This window comes from Cnephaeus nilssonii, assembly GCF_951640355.1.
Source record: "Cnephaeus nilssonii genome assembly, chromosome: 13".
NCBI lineage: Eukaryota > Metazoa > Chordata > Mammalia > Chiroptera > Vespertilionidae > Cnephaeus > Cnephaeus nilssonii.
The window spans coordinates 71,886,884-71,906,800 of NC_137084.1; the positions used below are offsets into that span (position 1 = coordinate 71,886,884).

A 19,917-nucleotide genomic window follows, 5' to 3' on the forward strand; every position below is an offset into this window, starting at 1 on the left:
TTTAAATTTTTTATTTTTACAGACAACCACACTGTTTAGGTTTGGCACACAGGTCCTGTCCTACTTTTGTAGGCTGTAGTTGCAATGACAGTGTAATTTTCAGAGCGTATATGGTGCTATTTTCATCTGCGTGGTTTATTTCATGTTCTGGGGCTCCCACTGGTCCTTGTTAATGCTGCTTCAGGGGGCAGATCAAGCTCCCTGAGATAACACTTATTTATTACATATAGCAAATGCCATCTAATATTACTTATGCATATATCATATACTAATTCCATACTAAATAACAAAAAAGCAGAAAGGACCATTTGTGATGGGAAATATGCAGGTTGATACACAGGAAGAAAAGTGAAGGAAAAGAAAAAGGGGGAACTAAAGAGGAAAACCAGTGATGAGAGAGACTAAATGAAGCGAGGATTCTGAAAAAAAGTGTAAGTCCAAAGAACAAAGGGGAGAAGGAAGGAGAAAGCAAGATGGAGAAGGAAGTGATTAGAAGAAAATATGAGGAAGGAAGGGGCAACAGACCCCAATAGAAGTCTAAATCTTTGAACATCAGAGGTTTGCTTTTACCTTAATTCTTAATAAAATATTAATATATAAATATTTTACTATAAAGTTGTATATTTGTATATCTTTTTTATTATGTCTTTAGTATTCCAACAATGGAAAATTATATATAATTAATAGCACCTCCTCCCTCCAAAAGCAAATCAGGCATATATAAAACAATCTGGAAATACTTTTCAGAACAATTCTTTTTTTTGTATTCAAACCATAGTGTGCAGTCTTTTCAAAAATTCGCCTTGAATTGAAAGTGTCCTGTTTATACTATTCTCTGTGCTGTATAGATTTGGCTCCCTCCCTACCCCCATATTCTGCTATCTTTGAAAACAGAACTTTATTTAATCTTTTTATGGTTATCATCCAGAGCTGTACTAGTAAATAGAGAACAATAAATATTTCAATGAATAAACAAGAGTATTATGTATAAAACAATGAAACACCAAACACTAGAAGAAACTGCATAAGACAAAGTGAACATTTAATCCCATAGAAATTATAACATCAAGCAAGAATTCAATTTTATTTCCTTATATAGATTAGGTCTTGGTGATTGGTACAGGGGGAACAAAGTAAACCATTTTTGCAGACTTTGAAATCCAGATCTCTATAGTTTTACCCCATATGGCTTCTTTGCCTCTTGTTTCAGCAACTAGCCTAAGTTCTTTATGCTATGAATAATAAAGAAAAATAAATTTATTGAGTATATTCATGGTAGTGGAAAATGATGTGGGTGTAACTGATAATACACTCTTGGTTGGTCAACTCAGGCTGTTCTTCCCAGGTAACTGCAACCACCTTCCTGTCCAGGTGTTCTGAGATACCTTATTTTAACCCAAGCAGCTATATGTAGATAGCCAGATTGTAAGTCCATATTCCTTTCCTATGGTGCTTATTGTCTCTGAGTGGGCACCAAGCTAAGATGGCATAAGCCTATGTTCATTAAGTTTTCCATTAAGCATCAACTCCCCAAATTCATCAAAAAGCACAGGAAGAAGGGATAGATTTAAATTACTAGACCTTCAGATGCTTTATATTAAATGAATTTCTTTAGTTCTGTCTTGGTTTAGGAGGTTTATTTTTAGCTTATATTGAACATGCTGGTTGAATTAATATCTGACAGTTACTTTCTAATAATGTTAGCTTAGTTACATCTAGTTTAAATTTTTATTTTTAAGACTAAATGAATTGTCCATTAATATAGTCAATGCAAAGACTACTATATATTCAAAGGACTATAGCTGGTGGAAACATGACTTACATAAGGCCAAACAATTATTTTGATTTATTTTAATCTCCTGGACTTATTCTCTGAGTGTTCTTTTAATAACAATTAAATGTAGTTATTCTGTTATCATTAAGAAGATTGAAAGGTTTTGAACTGGCTCATGAACCAGTTTCATTATGTACCTGGGTTTAATTTCATTTTGAATGACACTGTTTTCCTATTTCATTTCTCCTTGACCTCAGATTTCATTTTATCATTGTCTTTAGAATGTGGATGGCCAAGTAGAAGACAATAACAAATGTTTCGATTCAGAACCATAAATTTTACACTGGCTGTAAATATTATATAAATTTGCTTGAATGAATGCAGAAAGTCAGTATGGCTAATAAAGCATTTCTTGCTTTTGCTCTTCAGATAATAATTGCATTTTTGTGAATCTGCTATGTGAAAAACACTGATTAATATTCCATGTTAATTTTGCAGGTGATGGAAGTCAAAGGACAAATGATCCACGTCCCAGAATCAAATTCCATTTTATTTTTGGGCTCTCCATGTGTGGACAAGTTGGATGAACTCATGGGCCGGGGACTGCATCTCTCAGACATCCCCATCCATGATGCCACCCGAGATGTCATTTTGGTTGGTGAGCAGGCTAAGGCCCAAGATGGCTTGAAGAAGAGGATGGATAAATTAAAGGCAACTTTAGAAAGAACTCACCAGGCCCTGGAAGAAGAGAAAAAGAAAACAGTGGATCTTCTATACTCTATTTTCCCCGGTGATGTAGCCCAGCAACTGTGGCAAGGGCAGCAAGTGCAGGCCAGAAAGTTTGATGACGTCACCATGCTCTTTTCGGACATCGTTGGCTTCACGGCCATCTGCGCTCAGTGCACCCCCATGCAAGTGATCAGCATGCTGAATGAGCTCTACACCAGATTCGATCACCAGTGTGGATTTTTGGATATTTATAAGGTAAAGGGGTTTAATTATTTATATATAAATACCTTTTAATAAGAAATTGTGATCTTAATTCAATTGTAAGGATATACACTGAGTGGTCAGATTATTGTGATCTCTGAACGCATAATAATCTGGCCACTCAGTGTATATCCTATATAATAAGAGGCTAATATGCAAATTATCCCCTCGACCAGGAGTTCGACCAGCAGGCAGGCCGGCCAACCGCCCATGTCCCCTCCCCCTGGCCAGGCTGACTGGACCCCACCCATGCACGAATTCATGCACTGGGCCTCTAATACACACACACACACACACACACACACACACACACACACACGCACAGACACACACACTGAGTGGCCAGATTATTATGTGTTCAGAGATCATAATAATCTGGCCACTCAGTGTACTTTTCTTTTTGTACTTAAACTTGATAATAAATGATTGATATCTCTGATTTAGACATCTGTGTACAGGATACAGGTATTTCTGCTCTATTAGTAAACTTCTATTATGAGTCAATTTGCAGTATTGATATACTACAGATAACTGAATCACGGTATTGCTCAGTAAGGAAAAATTCTGTATAGCTAATCCTTTACATTCACTATTTAAAAATATTAAACTTGCTGAATACTAGACAACTTTTAACCACACAATGTTTTTCTTGGGGAATGGGAATCCAATGTAAAGTAAGAACTTTATGTTGACAGTTAAAATGAAGCAATAAGCTATGCTAAAATATACATTGCATTATCAGTTAAATCATGGTTAATCAATATGTTGCATTGCATTGTCAATTATGTGAGATCCCTCTAATTCTGAAAAGCACATGTAAATATTTTAGCTATTGCCCAAATGACCAATGGCTTTTAGTGGAAGAGAAGAAAAATAGTGGAAGAGCTTTGAAAATGAGTACTAATCACCATTGGGGCATCTGCTTTGATTAACTCCTTATAATTATTACAATCATAGCAATAATTTGTGTGATTCAGCCCCGGATCTACCTAATATTATTTTGGCATAGGATAAAACAAAGCATGGCTTTATTATGTGAGACAGAAAGTACGTTTAGTATAAACAAAGAGCAGTGAACTATATTTTCCTCTTTACTAATCCATCTAGATAGCTATTTCTTTTTATAGTAAGTTCTGCAAATAAGCATATTTGGAAAAAAAAACTGTCTGTTTGCATTGCTTTCATTAAAGCATATCTCCTTGAGAGAAAGGTGTTCTCTAGCCATTATCCTATATAATAAAAGGGTAATATGCAAATTGTCCCCCTTGACTGGAAGTTCGACCAGAGTTCAACCAGGGGGTGGGGGTAGCCCACCAACCACCCAGGGATCCTCCCCCAGGCCAGCCCGACCCCATTGGCCCCAATCAGGACAGGCAGGCCGGACCCCATCTGTGCACAAATTCATGCACCGGGCCTCTAGTGTATAATATATAGCCAATGCTAACTCTTTCAGTGAGTCTCTTTTGAGGGGTAAATATTCCTGTGAAGTGTATATGAGGGATTTGTTTTGTTATACAGAATAAGAGTACTTATAAGTTATTTTAAACTTTCTTGTAATTTATTGGTATACAGTTTATGGTAGCGGTAGCCAAATGTCTGATTCGACACCAGAGACTGCGATGAGTATGTCATGTCATTCCCAGCCATGTGTAAACGATGAGCAGGTCAGCCTGACTCTGCCAGCACTTTTCGTCCTCCAGCCTTGGGCACTAGTGCACTAATCTCTGCAGCCACCAGTCTCCTCCCTCTGCACCACTGACTTGCTGTGTTAGCTTCCTGCAGCTGAAGTCATCATATGTTATTTTGGTTGCAATTTCATGCAACTAAATGAAAGTGATAAACAGGTAAATAGATTCTCCTTTGGAAAAGCATGGGAATCCCTAATCTAAATATAAGTATCAGTTAGGTTTTGATCTTGACATGGGATGTCTTCTGAGGGTAACAGTTTTCAAGTTTTAAGAATATATATATTTTAAAATATATTTTTATTGACTTTCAGAGAGGAAGGGAGAGTGAGAGAGAGAGAGAAACATCAATGATGGGAGAGAACCATTGACTGGCTGCCTCCTGCATGCCCCCTACTGGGGATCAAGCCCACAACCCAGGCATGTGCCCTTGACTGGAATCGAACCTCAGACGCTCTATCCACTGAGCCAAACCAGCTAGAGCTAAGAATATTTTTAATTGGATTTTTTTAGACATCACATATCTCTTCTTTGGAGATAAGCTAGAATACCTCCCAGAAAAAGAAAATCTAAGGGAATATCCTGTATGAACCTCAAATTTTCCTATATGTTATTAAATCGTGGACAGTTCCATATAGTGATAAATAATTATCAGCAAGTGTTAACTTACATAATGGATCTGCTATTTCTCTGATACTCAAGACTGTGCTTTCTATCTGTCATATATGTATATATTGAAAAAGAAACTAAATAATTCTGGTTCACAAATTCACTTAAACAGAACTTGCTTATGAAATTTTAGCAATAAATTATAAATACGATTCCACGGTGAGGTGTGTTTAACATATCTTTGATGTCGGTATGTACATGTATCTTGGACAAGATGTATAAGGCAGCTTTGATGTTTGCTCAGGGTTATGGGGGTTAAGTTTAGGGGACCCAGACTAGGAAACACTAGATTATGTGCCAAAGCCAGAGCAATGATGGTATGGTCAGAGAGGGAAAGACAAAACAAAAAAAGAGAGAGAGAGGAAATTATTTTGGTATAGGATAAAACAAAGCATATTACGAGAACCATATGAGGAGGAATGCACATTAGAAATCGTGTATCTGACTTGCCTAATTTTAAATTTCTAATCATCATGATCATTTGAAGTAATTTTCTAGGAAATTTAAACAGTGCTACTTCCATGAACTATCTGCTAAAGTTTTAATTATTATTGGAAAAAACTGTCAAAGGCAATAGAATATTTTAAGGACCATAAATATGCTGATTTTATAAAATGAAATAGAGTTTTGTAGAATTTTTGAAAAATAATCATACCACAGAGAAAAAGGACAATACAGCCCAGTTTTGTTTTATGTTAGAAAAGTTAAAAAGTTAAAAATCTGAATGCCAAGAAAAAAGAGCCAGAGACAGTGCCCCACAAGGGGCATTCAGAGTCTGCTATGCACAGTGACCCCAATTTCAAAATTTGTGGTTATGCCTTTTTTGATCATCTTATTTTCCATGTTTCCTAGCACTAGGGAGATGATGCAGTGATGAATTATAATTCTAGTAGAATTCAGCTAAATTAAGCTATAATAAAAAGCTTCTGCTAAAATAATCAAAACCTTATATAAAGCAGGAGATTTAGGAAGAAGCTATAGACTTTGTACATATTTCCAGTGTTGAGAAAATTAAAGTCTTTACAATGCTTGGCTGCCAAGCTGTTACAGGTGTATGAATCGTAATTAAAGCTAGGTAACCTGAAGGAAGCATGGATTATAAGTTTGATCCTCTTATAATTAGAAAAATATTTAGTAAAAAGTCAACCTAAATAGTACAATAGGTAATATTTCGCTTCTCAGGTTTTATAGGGTATGGAGAATGAACAAGATAAGGAACTAGTAACTCTTAACTTTTTAAATCAATGGCATATATCTCTATATATAAAAGCCTAAGCGACCGTCCACCCATTCTACCATTAGCCTGATAGCTATGCCCACAATGACCACCAGGGGCAGACACTTTGACCAGTAGAGGAGGGAGCCCGATTCCTCATGGAATCGGCTGTGGATTAGGTTGCTGCTGGGGTACTGTTGGCCCTGAATCTGCTTCACCTGCACCCCGGACCCAGAGAGGAGGGAGCCCGATTCTGGGGTGTGTCACCCAAGAACTGCCCTCTCATAATCCAGGACCCCTTAGGGGATGTCGGAGAGCTGGTTTTGGCCTGATCCCCACAGGGCAGGCTGAGGTACCCCACTGGTGCACGAATCCCTGCACCGAGCCTCTGGTATTATGATAATTGTATTGGCTACTGAAGCAACCTAATGTGGGTTTTGCCTGGATGTACATGTTTGCCTCTAGAGAGCCCTTTAGTTAGAAATAAGGGAGAGGAAGGAGAAGGTTGAGTCCTTTTTCATTCTCCTCTCATTCCATCCAGCCAAGGCTATGGTATCCCAGGGCTACATTAACTACACTCCTTAGAGTTCTCATCTTTTCACCTTTACCCACTCTTTTTACTTTTCTCTAGTTCTATTACCTATGAAGCCCCGATTCCAAATCAGCACCTGTATTTAGTAGTAAATGTCCATCTTAGCTGCCATCATTGTTTCTCAGGCAGTTGCATCTGGGCAAACTAGAATATGTGTTATGTGATCATTTTGTCTTTTTGTATGTACATAACTATAGGCTCCCTAGTGCTTATTAGAAAGAATAAAGCGTGCTCTTATTTAATGTCCCACGACTAATATGTGGAGTTGTTACATTACCTTCATTTTCAGAAAGAGAAACTAAGTTCTAGAAAGGTTAAATAATCCAATTAATAGAGCTGATAAGCACTAGTCAGTATTACTCAGTGGTTAGAGTGTCTGCCCATGCATCGAAGGATTGAGGGTTGGATTCTGGGGCCCTGGTCAGGGTGTATGCAGGCGATAACCAATAAATGTGTCTCTCTCACTTTGATGTTTTTTTTTCTTTCTCTCTCTCCCTCTCCCTCCCTTCCACTCTCTAAAAAAGAAAATAAATAAAATAAATGGGAAAAATATACTTGGTGAGGATAAACATTTATATGTATATATATGTTTTTGATCAGAATTTGAACTGAAGCTTGTCTGATTCTAGAGCCTACAGTATTTCCACAAGTCTAGGCTGTGGTCTAGACAAAGATGAAATACTAAAAGCAAAAAATAGAACCTGTTTCAGGACTAGGTTACATGATCAATAACTACAGTTATATTGTCGAGTGATAAGAAAAGCTCTAAGACCACCTTACCAAAGCCACTCCCTCCCTTTCCAGTAGCAAGTAGCTCAGAGTTTCGAGAAGCTGCATCTTAAAAGTTGGGCATTCTCCCATCTGCCATCCTCGCTGTGTGTCAGAAACCAGCCAGCATCTTCTCCCTCACGGAGAAATAGCATATTAAGAAGGGGACAGAGGGATCAACGATCTGGAGTGCAGACAATAGGGATATAAGTTTAAAATAATGAATCTTTTTTTAAAATCATCTTTCTCCGGCGACTCTGAAAATGGTAGTAATACAATACTTTCTTCTGTTGGGGTAGGGGGGCATCCCCTCATCAAAACCCGAACTGGGTTTGGATATGTTGGTGGAGTTAAACATCGAGTATGGTTTTCAGGCCTGGGTTGGGGAGAAGGAATAAAACAAGATGGAGCAACCAGGAAATGCCAGGAGCAGAATTCAGTTAGATCAGGGAATCTGATGTGAAAAACCTAAAAAGCTACAACACCAATGTCATACTGGCCAGGGAATGCAAGTATTCTGAGTCCAGGCAGGAAGCTAAGTCCAGCAGAGGAGGAAGGGGCGGAAATCCAGGTCAGTTAGGAGACACAAGACCTTGGGGCTGGGCACAGGGGACTGGAATGGAAACCAGGCAGTGTGTCCTGGGAGAAGTAAGAAGATGGCATTAGGACACACTGTGACCCCAAACCAGAGGCTTTTCCCTGGCCAGGAGCAGACGTAGAGTCAGAGAGGACCCCCTCTCTAGAGTCAAAGGGGAACCAACTTCGGCAACTTCATTGAAAGACAGAGATGTCCTTTGAGACCTTAAATGCCCAAACAGGAACTAGACCCACAGAGATGCTAGAATTAGCAGGTTATTTCTATCCATTCTTGAAAATGGATAAAATATATTGGGGACACTCATGGCATTAATACAATTTGGAAATTGCTGGATACCTTGAGCTCTGTAAATCTTCAAAGACCAATGGAAATCCTCTATTGACTTTATAAGCGCCAACCCTCCATAGATACAATAGCAATAAAAAGGGCTCGTAAAGCCATTAAGATCATGTATGTTTCATTTAATTGACATGTGTATATTGTTCTGCTTTAGTCTCTCTTTAGTCTATTAACTATAGATTCCTATTAACTGTAAGTCCTTGGCTACTTTGTGGTGTGTGTGTGTGGGGGGGGGGAAGTCTGTGCATTCTAAAAATAAACACAGACTGCAGAAGTAAACAGGATAGATATCCATGATAGAAAGGTGTATGTAGAAGGTGATCAGTATTCACTTTTCAGTGGGCATGTTCTTATTATCCCAGGGAAGCGGAGAGCCAGGCGAGCCCTGGGGATTTATATGTCTTGGTGCCGATCCCCAAGGCTTTGCACCGATGCGCTAGCAGTTTGTAAATTGGAGAAGGAGCTATGTCAGGTTTGAATCCCCATCTTAAACCTCCTTGGTAAGGGCTGAAAGCAGACGTTGCTCACATCAAGTTACAAGGCTGCGGAACTCTGCCTCAGGAATTTTGATGTGTCTTCCCATTTGACAGTCTGGAGCTCCTGCAGCGGCTGCTCCCTGCACCTTCAGCCAGGCTTCAGAAAATGAAGCAGAATCTCAGGGATATAGCTCCAGTGTGACCTGGATTTTGGCGGGTTGGGGTGGGGTGGGGGAGGTGAAGTTCTTTCTTTTCCCCTTATTTTGTTTTATGATAAAAAAGCCTTTTAAGTACTTAGGTACTTAGGTTATTCTTGGCATTTTATAAATATGTATATAACACGTTACTCCATTTCCCAGCACTAAATGCCAGGTCCATTTGGTAAAGAATGAATGTTTCATTCTCCACCCCCTCCCCAAGATTTGTATATCTTCTGCTTTTGAAATGAAAAGCTACTGAAGATTTATTTATATTAGTTTTTTTAGTGGATTCCAGCAACATCAATGCCATTTACTTTTGCTGCTCTTTCATTGGAAATGAAGTAACAGTATCTTCCTAGTAAGTCTAGAAAGGAGGAATTTCTGAAGTAAAAAAACAACACACCATTCTATTCATTTATTCACTCAATCAGTAAAGATTTTTGAGTCGCTCACTTAATAACAGGGCCTGAGTCCCACAGAAGCCTATACAATGCTATGGAAATGAGTATGTATTTTTAGCACACTTTTAATGAGCAGAAAAGAACTAATTTATATGCTTTAGAAGGTAGGGTGAAAGTCACAGATAAGCATTCTGTTCTGATATCTTTTCTACTGGTGGGATTATATTGTCAAATTTTAGAATGCCCTAAAAATTACCTGACAAAGGTTTTGCTTCATTTATATGTTTGCCTTTGGCAAGCACTTAGGCTGGAGATAAAGGGCAAACAAGGGGAAGGCTGGATCCCTTATCCTGTTGCTCTCAATCCGTTCAGCTAGAGCTGCTGAATCCCAGCGCTGGCTTCAGAACACTACCTGGAGTTTTCATCTTTCCAGCTTTAACCACTTGTTTAACCTCTCTGCTTCAGTTTTGCCATCTGTCAATAGACTAATTTTATCGCCCACATAGTTAACAGTTTTTTGAGCTTTTAAACGAAATTTATGTAAAATGCTTATTACGATATTATATCCCTGGCAGTAAATGTAAATGTTAGCTATCATCCTTCAAATAGGTGTTTCTGGGTATGTGTGGTGAGTGTGTTTCATATGCATATGCTTGTGTGTGCATGTGTTTGTGTGTACATAAAGATTATATAGCTCGTGCTTTTTGCATAAAGATAAAATCCCTATTTGCTTGAGTTAATCCTTTCAGGTTATTAGAACTACATTGTATGCCAGAGGAAGACTGAAGGAAGGGTAGGGAGAGAGGTGAGAGTAGGGGGAGAGACATAGATCCCTGAAATACAGTATTTGTATGATTTTTACTGGGTCCTCATGGACCTTATTTCTTGAAGATGGGTCCACAGTTCATCTGCACGACTTAGTTTTATCTAAATAACCTGCGTCACAATATGAAATTCATGAAGACTAAAAAGTGTTGCTTTAAGTCACATCGACTTGTGCCATGTCTTGACCAACATTATGAAACTGAACCTAAAATGTTTATCTTTTTATATTCTAATATGACATCCAGGATTATTATTTTTTCTACATTCAGAGAACATTTCCTTTTACTCTTGTGGCAAATTCTGAAACAGTTAAAAGGCTAAAATAATTTGGATTGCCAAGCAGAAATCTAAATTGATAAAAAGTGTCTTGCTGAATTTATCTAAGTGTTTTGGGGTTGTTGTTTATATCCCTGTTGATTTTTAATTTTCTAGAGAGTTGGCGGTTACTAAGATATTGATGTGTTTGGCTTGTATAATACCAAGTGTTATGGACTGAATGTGTGTGTCCTCGAAACATTTAATTATTGAAGCTTATCTCCCAGTGTGATGGTGTTTGGAGGTGGAGCCTTTGGAGGGTAAATAGGTTCAGGTGAGATTATAAGGAAGGGGGCGCCATGATGGCATCCGTGTCCTTACAAGAAAAGTAAGAGTTCAAAATTTTCCCTGCCATGTGAGGACACAGGTGGCCATCTGCAAGGGGCCCTCACCAGCGAATGGAACCAAATTGGCCTGTACCTTGATCTAGGATTTCCCAGCTTCCAAAATTGTCAGAAAGAAATTTCTGTTTTTAAGCCACTGGTCTATGGTATTTTGTTATATCAGCCTGTATGCAATCAGACACCAGGGAAATGTGTATCAGTTCTGAAAACAGTCCGGAAATTTATGATGCACGTCTCTAGCAAGTTTTCTTAGTGTATGAGGTTCATGCTGCTTGAATTTCCGATGTCTCTGAGGGTGAATTTTACACCATGATGCCTTATGCAGTTTATGTCATTACAGAATGTCTAACTTTTGTGGGTCCATAAACTGTAAGGAAGTTCTGAGCTAAGCCGTTTGTCAGTAACACCTTTTCCAGAATAGTATGACAAACTAGCTTTTATTTGTGTTCGTTTTGCAAGTTTTACCACATAGTTAATTACTTCAATATGTTTATTTTAAAAATCCACTTAAAATACCAACTTTTCTTCATAAATAATAATTGTCATTAAGTAACAATTTATTTTACCCTGAGGTCATTTAGCAGAGGATTTCTGGCATGGCTCTGAATGGGAATACGTCAGTTATGTTCCCATCAGGGTTTATCATGCCTGAATATTGTGTGAGTTTACGAAAATAGAAATTGATCTAGAGGAGAGACTTCTCACTTACACTTACCTGATTTGTATAGATAGGATAGCATCAATGCCATCAGCAAATCGTATTGAATTTGATAGTTTCTATTCCCTTTCTCACTAAACCTTTAATGAATGCTGTGCTGTAGGAGAAACATTGTACACAGTCCTCCCTCTGTTTACCAATTAACAACAGAGATTGAAAGAGTACAAATTCTTTAATGAAAAATGGAACTAAAGGAATGGAATTCACATTTACTCAATACAAACTGTGTTCCAGACACAGTGTAAGATGCCTTAATTGTGATATTTATTTACCAGGAGAGCTCTGAGGGATGATGGGTGCTGTTATGTCCTTTTTGAACATCGGTGTAGTAAGTGGCAGAGATATTACTGGAATTTAGTTCCGATTCAGCTAAAAGCTTGTATTTTAGAAAACAATGGTAGAAATAATTTATGAATCAGATAGCTAGTGTTCCTAATTAGTTAGAGGCAGAACTAGGACCAAAGATTGTTTAGCATTTATGTATGTATACTTCATAAATTGGTATCCTGCATCCTGTAACTTGGACAATCACCAGGCAAATTTTATACCTTTAAAATGAGAACAACAGTATGCCACAGGATTGTTCACAGGGTGAAGAAAGCTAACAGCAAAAGACCTTTATTATGAACAAGAGGCCCTTGACATAATAGTTGGAGGGTGAGTTTGAATTTTTAAATTGCAATTTGAATTTTAGCCTAGAGTTAGGAATATAACTAGTCTCCTTTTTAAAGACATTCAACAATTCTGCACTACTTATTAGTATGTGTGGCCTTCATAAAGATTTGTTCTCTCTGGCTCCAGGAGAATAAAGAGGATATTTATGCAGAAGTTAGAAATTTCAGCCCAGTGGAAGATCCTTATGAAAATCAGTGTCCCAACAATGAAATGCATTGGCTGCAGCTGCATGATCTGGTCATTGAAGTGATTAAAACACAAGCTACAATCTTTTGATGGGACTGACAGGAGAAGTTCTCAGGAGGTCATTTCATTCTATGAGATTCTAGATTCTAGATACTCAATGTTGGAGCTGTATTCAGTTGGCTAGGAAAATGTCCCCAAAGTGCAAATGAGTCCTGCTCACTCCCTATTAATAGGTTATTTGTGTTTGGTAAATTTGAAATGATTTGGGTATATACTTAATAAACATTTTTAAAGTGGAAGAAATGATCATGTAACTTTATCTTAAATTTGAGTATTTGGTGGTGAATGTTTATACATTTTGATGCATTTTTCAAGCTTTGAACTGTTAACATGGCTTTGAATAAGTTGTAAAACTAAGAAATCACTGAAGCAAAATTCTTCTTAGACTGTTGATCCAGGTGTGTGTGGGGGGTGAGTGTGTATGTGCCTATGTGTTGAAATCTATGAAAGCTAACTATTAAAATTATGCTGTCCTTAAAATAATGTAAAGGAATATTCTAAAATGTATTCTTGTGATTTTCAAAGTTTGATATTGTACAGATTTTTTTTCCTGTTGTCATAAAAATAAGACTGTAGGCCTCTCCCTTTTCCACTTATTACTAGTGTCACAGCCTTATAAACTGTAGGGCCTGTTTCAGACCTCTGATGAAAGAAGGTCCTTTGACCCTTAGGAAGAAGCCAGACGAGGACTGTTGAAGTTGCTTATGACAGTGCAATCAGTGACAGTGAAATATAGGGGGAAGGGTATTAGATATTAAGGCTGAAGTGCTAATTTTTATTCTGTCCTTTTTACTTAAGTCACAAGACCCATCTGTGCCCAGCTTCTACTTCTGTCAACTGAAAACAATGGTATTGGTCTCACATTTTTGTTGCAGGTGACACATCTGGAGTCATTTATATGAGAGAAGACTAAGGCTAGAGAGAGTGTCTTGAGGAATTTGCTGTGAAGGGAGGGAAGGAGATTGTCTTAGTCCGTTCAGGCTTCTAAAACAAAAAGACCATAGAGTAGGTGGCTTATAAACAACAGAAACTTATTTAACACAGTTCTGGAGGCTGGGAAGTCCAAAATCAAGGTGTTGGCAGATTAGGTGTCTAGTGAGGGCCGACTTCCTGCTTTATTGATGGCTGTCTTCTTGCAGTGTCCTCATGTGGCAGAAGGGACAAGGAGCTCTCTGGGGTCTCTTTTAGAAGGACTAATCTCATTCATGAGGGTGGAGCCCTTGCAAAGGTCCCTAATCGCCTCCCCAAAGTCCTACAACCAAATATCACATTGGGGATTAGATTGCAACACTCAATCTATAGTAGGGCTAATATTTGTTGAGTGCCTAATATGTGCCAGAGACCATGTTAAATTCTTTATATGTTTATTGATTTATTTTACATTTAACAAATAACTACTTATTATTGTCTGTGTTCTAAGTACTAAATTAGGCATAAGGGCAAAATGGTAGATAAGACAGTCATGTTTCATATTGTTAGTTGCTTGTAACTGAGCATTTGGGGATAGCCATTAAATAATTAAATAATACATAGTTAATGGTTAATTAAAATTATAATTATTACTAGATGGTTATAAAATTATCTCTTTAATCTTTTCAGCAACTTTGCAAAATAGATATTATCTCCCATTCACAGAAGAACAAAATGAGATTTTAAAAGGTTAAACAGCTTGTTTGAGCTCACAGCGCTGATAGGTAGTGGAGTTAGCATTGCTCAGCCCTTTTCTATTCCATAAGGCTTCTCTGGGAGGTCTCACAACTAAAGAAACTGAAGACATTAAGATTAGCACAAGATAAATGTTACAGAGGTAATTAGGAGCTAAAATCTACACATGTTTTAGCCATTTCAAGGGTTTTGGTGTTAATCATAGGAGTGATCCAGCAATTGTGAAGTCATTAAAGAATTTTGAATGGCAGTGTGACGCAAGTAGATTTGCTTTATAAAAATCACTTTGAAATAGGGTGGGGTATAGGTTTGGATAGTTATTAGACAAAAGTAGAACATAAAGATAGTTTTGACATAATTTAAATACATACCTTACCGGGGCTGGCAAGATACAAGAGGCTTGAGTCAATATTGGAACCCTGAATAAACTGGTCAATTTTGTCTACTTAGTGGAAATACTTCCATGCCACTGTTTATGTAAATGAACCGATCACTGGAATATGTTCTTATTTGGGCATTATGTAGGCTTAACCTGAGTTGATAGAATAGACATATTTTGGAGTCATTTAACAATGACTAATTTTTAAAGGTAATTTATACATGATCTCTATTGACCTAGCTCTTGACAGAGATGTTTATAATATGATTTGATTCAGTCATAATTCTTGAAGTGTCTACTATACAAGCACTATGCTAGTCCCTGTGGGACTTAAAAAAGATAACTAGGATATTGTCCTTGCCTTCAAAGTTAAATGACTTAGCCATCTAGACAGGATGATCATTTTTAAAAAAGTATAAACACAATGACTGCAGTAGAAGAGGTGTAGAAGCCAAGTTTTATTGGGGTTCTAAAAGAAGCAAAGATGATATCCTGCTGAAGGATTGGGGATACTTTCAGAAAAGAAATGACTTGAAAGATGGATGTGGAAACGTGACAAATTTGGCTCATGGAACAGAAGTTGGGGAAGGCTTGTTTTCTAAACTGTAATTAATTTGGATAAAAGAAAGTAATTCCATAGATACCTGAGACTATTGGGATTTATGGACGTTAGATTATGTTAATTTCAAAAGTGAATTTTTAATATTTCCACCTGATTTACTAACTGGGCTATACTATCTACTTTAAGAAAAATGACTTTATTTTTTCCTAATACAGTGTTATGTTTACAATAAAATTGAGAGAAAGGTACAGAGATTTCCCATATACATTCTGCCCCCATAGTCTTCTGAATTATCAGCATCACTCACCAGAATGGTACATTTTTTACCAAAGATGAAGCTACTTTGACACAACACCCGGAATTCATAGTTTATCTTGGGGCTCACTCTCATATTTCACAGTCTGTGGGTTAAGACAAATGTAAAATGGCATATATCCATCATTATAATATCATACAGAGTATTTTCACTGCCCTAAAAGTTATCTCTGCTCCACCTGTTCATCCCATCCCCTCAATCACAGGCAACCACTGGTCTACTTGCTGTTCTCACAGTGTTACTTTTCCCAGGATTTTATATAGCTGGAATCACACAGCATGTAGCCTTTTCATATTTGCTTCTTTCACTTAGTAATATGCATTTAAGTCTCTGTGTCTTGATATGTCTCTATGGCTTGATAGTTCATTTCTCTTTAGTGCCAAATAATATTTTGTGCCTGGATGTACCACAATTTATTTATCCATTCATGTACTGAAAAGTCATCTTGATTGCTTCCAAGTTTTGGCAATTTTATACAAAGCTGCTATAAACATCTGTGTGTAGGTTTTTGTGTGGACATAGGTTTTCAACACCTTTAGGTAAACACCAAGGAGCATGATTGGAATATGTTCTGACATATTCCAGAACTGGATCATATGGTAAGGATATGTTTAGTTGGATCATATGGTAAGGATATATTTAGTTGTGTAAGAAACCACCAAAATGTCTTCCAAATAGACTCTACCTTTTTGCATTTCCAGCAGCAATGAATGAGAGTTCCTGTTGCTTCACATCTTTATTAGCATTCAGTGTTGTCAGTGTTCTGGATTTTGGCCATTTTAATAGATGCATAGTGGTGTATCTCAGTGTTGTTTTAATATGTGTTTCCCTGATGACATATGATGTGCAGATCTTTTCATATTAATTTTTTCCATCTCTATACCTTCTTTGGTGTCGTGTCTGTTAAGGTCTTTGTATCATTTTAAAAAATCAGATTTTTTTAAATTGTTGAATTTTAAAAGTTCTTTTAAATATTTTGTATAATGGTCCTTTGTCAAATGTGTCTTTTCCAAATATGTTTTCCCAATCTCTGGCTTGTCTTCTCCTTCTCTTGATATTGTCTTTCATAGTACAGAAGTTTTTAATTTTAATAAAGTTTAGCTTACTAGATTTTTCTTTTATAGATTGTGTTTTTGTTATTGTATCTAAAAATGCATCATAATACCCAAGGTGATCAAGGCTTTCTTTTATGTTATCTTCTAGGAGTTATATAGTTTTCCATTTTATATTTAGGTCTGTGATCATGTTGAGTTCATTTTTGTGAAGGGTGGGTGGAGGGTCTGTGTCTAGATCCTCTTTTTTTTTTTTGCATGTGGATATCCAGTTGTTCCAGCATCATTTGTTGTAGAGACTATCTTTGCTCCATATGTTGCTTTTCCACCTTTTTCAAAGATCAGTTGACTCTATTATGGGGGTCTATTTATGGGATCTCTATTCTGTTCCTCTGATGAATTTGCTTATTCTTCCACCAATACCACACTGTCTTGATTACTATAGCTATATAATAAGTCTTGAAACTTCACCGTTTTGGCAACTAATATTGTTTAGAATTCATTATATTTTTACTAAAAATTATAACAGAAATTCACCATATTCTGGGAAAATGTTTAAAATTCTGGTAAATCAGGAATCCCCGGAAATTTTGTTCTTGAAAATAATAGACTCAATACTTATTTTTATAAAGAGTGAACGGATTGATTTCGAGTAGTAACTTTGACTATAAATGCGGGGGTGGGGAGTATAGAAAGTTTGTAAAGAACATTGAGTTATTCATTGTGATTGGGGCATGGACTAAATTAAAGTGATAGTGGTGAATAAAAGTGGGCATTGGAGTCATGTTAGTGAAGATCTTAGAAGACAGTTTACTGTATAGTAGAAAGAACTGTTCAGTCTCCCACATCTAACTTGAGAATTTAGAAAGGAATTTTGACTGGGTATTTTAATATATTTTTCTTTGCTAATATGCCTCAGTATTCAATAATCTTCATGATAAACAACCTGGAGCCTGGCAACAGTATTTTCTTCATGACTGAGATTCCTGGGCAGGACTGAAATGTACTTTGATAGATATACTGAGAGTTTTATCAGGAAAAGAGCTTTCTTCGATAGGCCGTCATTTGGATTCTATTTTCCCTCATTTGGGAATAGTTCCCAGGCCAAATCACTGTTCTATTTATATCCATGACCTCCTTTTCGATGCTGTATCAGCTGAGCACTACAGAGACTTCCTTAAAAGAAGTAGTATTTGGGTCACAAACATCAACTAAAGTGAGTGTAATTAGATAGATTTTATTTTTAAAGAATGAAGATTTTTTTTTAAGCTTTATTAGTAAATTTTTAAAGTTTCCATTTGAATTGCTAAACCAGTATGCACAATTCACTTGGATGTATTTAATTAAACTCAACAAACTTTCTTTGGATCATTGAATATCTACTGTGCTAGGTGATTCTCAGCATTTGGGGTGTATGTGTGGGGGCTAGAAGTTGTAAAGAGCGGGGAGTGTAGTGTGAAAAGAGGGTGAAAGAGAGAGGAGTGTATGGGATAGAAGTATATGGCTGGAGATAAGGATAGAAGTGCTTTTCTCTTTTCTGAAAGCTCATTGGCTCTTAAAAGAAGTGACTATCTAGATGAATGTTGTAATATTTTTAACTCACATCATATACCATGAGTCTTCACATTTTGAGAATCATAATATACACCATAAAATACACGTGAAAATGCATATGGCTGGGAGTTTGATTTAGGTGGGGCAATTTACCAAGTACTTTTGGGTGATTCTTACGCAGGTGGTCCTGAGTGTTGCATTTGAAAAGCTTTCTGAGAGGACAATTCCTGGGAAATAATTTCATAGTTTCCCAAAAATGTAGAAATTTGATATAATTTAAAACAATTGATAAAACTCTTACTTGGTATTCTGACCCTATGCCTCCTTCTGTGAGGTGCTAGGAGACAAATGAAGACATTCGTCATCTTTAGGCTTCATCTGTCTGCCTACATCTTATTCCAACTCCTCTCCTGTCCCCTTCCTCTCTCCCTCCATCCCTCTCCCTCTCTTTTTGTTTCTGAAGACATTAGAAGCAAAAACGGAAGCATAACAAGTAGAAAAGCAGACTTTGTAATTTGCTTCTCCTCTTGGTAATATCCAGAGGGAGAGAGAGTTTGTCCAGTAAGGTAGATTGACAAAGTTTTCTGACCCTCAGCTCTTATTACCTTTACCTAAGCTGTCTTTCACAAATCATAGAAAGTTCAAAGGAAGACAGACTAAGGGTTGTAGAACTGAAGGACTGAGGTATCATGAGTCCCAAGGCACAGGAGTGATTAATTGCCTTATTGCATGCAGTGTTCTTTTAGGCTGTTCCAATCCTTGCTTCAATACCACAGTCTCCCTACAACACACTCTTCTGTCCCCATTGTGCCCAAATTTCCAAGAAACCTCTTAGATATTTCTTGAACATTAGCCTGGAAGGAAGGACAAAGAATGTTACAGGAATGATATATTTTTAGTGCTAAAATAAATTATTTTACATGATCAATCTAAAACTAAAGTCAATATGAACATAGGGGTGCATATATTCTTTCTAATGAGTGTTTCTGATTTCTTGGGATATATTCCTACAAGTGGGACCACTAGGTCAAATGCTAGTTCCATTTTTAATTTTTTTAAGGAAACTCCAAACTGTTTTCCACAGAGGCTGCACAGTCTGCATTCCCACCAGCAATGTACCAAGGTTCCCTTTTATCCACATCCTCATCAACAGTAATCATTGTTGATTTATTGATAATGAGCATTTTGACCTTATGTATGTCCACCCTGGAGAACTGTTTATTTGGACCCTTTGCCCATTGTTTAATTGGATTGTTTATCTTTCTTTTGTTAAGTTGTATGAGTTCCCTATAAATTTTGGAGGTTAACCCCTTATTGGATGTATCAGTGGCAAATATGTTCTCCCATGCTGTGGGCTCTCTTGTTATTTTGCTGATGGTTTCTTCTGCTGTGCAGAAGCTTTTTATTTTGATGTAGTCCCATTTGTTTATTTTCTCCTTAGTTTCCATTGTCCTAGGAGATGTATCTATAAACATATTGCTACAAGAAATGCCTGAGATTTTACTGCTAATGGTTTCTTCTAGGATTTTCATGGTTTCACATCTTACATTTAAATTTT

The 19,917-nt window shown here is 37.0% G+C and overlaps 1 protein-coding gene across 1 annotated transcript in view; it reads left to right on the top strand.

The window, feature by feature from the left end:
* GUCY1A2 (guanylate cyclase 1 soluble subunit alpha 2) overlaps positions 1-19,917 on the top strand; it is a 311,442-nt gene that overhangs the window by 194,752 nt on the left and 96,773 nt on the right. The window contains exon 5 of the mRNA XM_079787360.1: positions 2,273-2,758. Within this exon, the coding sequence (XP_079643486.1) occupies positions 2,273-2,758 (486 nt within the window). The remainder of the gene's footprint in view (positions 1-2,272; positions 2,759-19,917) is intronic.